The sequence below is a fragment of the Alexandromys fortis genome, unplaced genomic scaffold, assembly GCF_014885135.2.
Source record: "Alexandromys fortis isolate MF-2015 unplaced genomic scaffold, M_Fortis_MF-2015_v1.1 scaffold_27, whole genome shotgun sequence".
In the NCBI taxonomy this organism is placed as follows: domain Eukaryota; kingdom Metazoa; phylum Chordata; class Mammalia; order Rodentia; family Cricetidae; genus Alexandromys; species Alexandromys fortis.
The window spans coordinates 2,548,386-2,550,335 of record NW_026067952.1 but is presented as its reverse complement, the minus strand read 5'-3'; the positions used below and the strand labels follow the sequence as shown (position 1 = coordinate 2,550,335).

Here is a 1,950-nt window from a genome sequence, read left to right as displayed (position 1 = left end):
CCAAATTCCCTTTTCAACTGACTTTAAATTTCTTTCTTCTTCCTCTTCTTCCTCTCCTTCTCTTTTACAAACTACCTGTCATTAGATTTAGGGTTTTTGTGTGTTTAAAATGTTATTGTATGTATTATTAGTGTGTGTGCATACGTGTGTGTATGCATGCATATGTGAACATGTGTGTGCCACAGTGCATGTTTGGCGTCAGAGGACAACCTTTACATAGGTTCCAGGAATCAACTGACGTCCTCAGGCTTGTGTAGTAACAGCCCTTACCACCGAGCCACCTTGCTGACCACTGCACAATCTTTTTAACTCAGCATTAAATGACCCCCATCTTTGACATAGAGATTCCTTGCTTGTGTTGCTTCCATTAGCTGTTCCTGGCATCTTCTTTACTTTCATTGCTTAGATTCCTAAACTTTTTTTTTGGTCTTTTCCACTTTAGTTCTTTTTTCTTGGTCAATGTCCTCTTTATTATGGAAAAAATTAAATAGACTTCTAGGAAGCAAAGGAGAGAATACGCTGAAGAAAATCAAGATGGGTAGGCAAAAGATGGCTGTTTATTACAACGGAATCAGTAGCCAAAATTATCCTTGTTATGAAAGATCCATATTTCATTTTCTGTTAAGAACAGATGGCGTTCTGTTATCTGTCATGTAATGAGTTTCACGTCACATCTGAAATATAATTTCTAGTTAGACAATATTTCCACAAGGACATTTTTCTCCATATTCATTAAAAGTTTAGATTTTTTTTCCTTCAACAACATTGAATACCTGTTGAAAGTATTCATGTATTTGAAACATTCTTATGCTTTCGATCCTACATTAATTGTCTCGTTTCTATCACTTATAACCGGTTAGTGAATGCTTTCCTATACCTGTTGCCATGGCAGCATCATGCCCACCCTTGGATTTTGTTGATGTTCAGCGAGCTTCGCTCGTCGGTTCTGGTGTCTGCCCATGAAGGCTACCGGAAGATGCTTTCTTCTTGTGTGTTTTTCTCTGATGCTTGGTAAGAGCTGACCTCTGGCTGAAGCTTTTCTTGCATTCGCTGCACTCGTAGGGTTTTTCTCCGGTGTGAATCCGCTCATGCTTGGTGAGGGCAGATTTCTCATAGAAGGTTTTCCCACACTCGGGACACTTGTAGGGTTTCTCTCCTGTGTGGGTTCTCTGATGCACGACGAGGTTGGACTTGACACAGAAAGATCGCCAGCACTCGCTGCATTTGTACGGCTTCTCTCCGGTGTGGGTCCTTTGGTGCTGTGTCAGGTTCGATTTCACGCAGAAGGTTTTCCCACACTCGTTACACTTGAACGGTTTCTCCCCTGTGTGGGTTCTCTGGTGTATCTTGAGGGCGGATTTTTGGCAGAACGACTTCCCACACTCGCTGCACTCATACGGTTTTTCTCCGGTGTGAGTCCTCTGGTGTTCGGTGAGGTTTGCCTTCACTGGGATGGACTTGTCACACTCAAGGCAAGCGTAGGGTTTGCTCCCCGGGTGTGAGCTCTGGTGTTGGGTAAGACCTGCTTTCTCAGCACAGCTTTTCTTACATTTGCGACACTCATGGGCTTTCGGACCTTTGCAAGCACTCTGATTTTCACCAAGGGGTGACCTCCCACTTTCACACGAATTTTCTCCCACGTGCATTTTCCCATTTTGGCTGTGGGGTGAGTTTCTTAAGGCTCCCTCACTTGCATTGCGTTCGCCAGTCTTTCTTCCTGATGGCACTCTTTCATGTCGGGTAAGATCTGACTTCTCACGACAGGATTTCTCAAGCGTATCACATCCACAGTGCTTCTCCCTTGGGTGAGTTCTTGGATGTTCATGTTTTGACTTCACGCATGAGGATTTCCCACCTTTGCTGGCCTCTTGTGCCTTCCTTTCTCGAAGGTTTCTTAGAAAAGACTGGAACCTGAGCTTGTGGGCGGTGACTTGCATGCATGTACTGTCC

General features: G+C 44.1%; 1 protein-coding gene across 1 annotated transcript; it reads right to left on the bottom strand.

Moving 5' to 3' along the window:
• Positions 1-923: 923 nt before the first annotated feature.
• Positions 924-1,646, bottom strand: LOC126506920 (gastrula zinc finger protein XlCGF49.1-like). Its single transcript, XM_050150905.1, has one exon. It carries the CDS (start codon positions 1,644-1,646, stop codon positions 924-926), a length of 723 nt encoding a protein of 240 aa, XP_050006862.1.
• Positions 1,647-1,950: the final 304 nt, after the last annotated feature.

Bases quoted from the DNA above. Each gene is read 5' to 3' on its own strand.
- LOC126506920 (XM_050150905.1), bottom strand. From the start codon at position 1,646: ATGCACGTGGGAGAAAATTCGTGTGAAAGTGGGAGGTCACCCCTTGGT.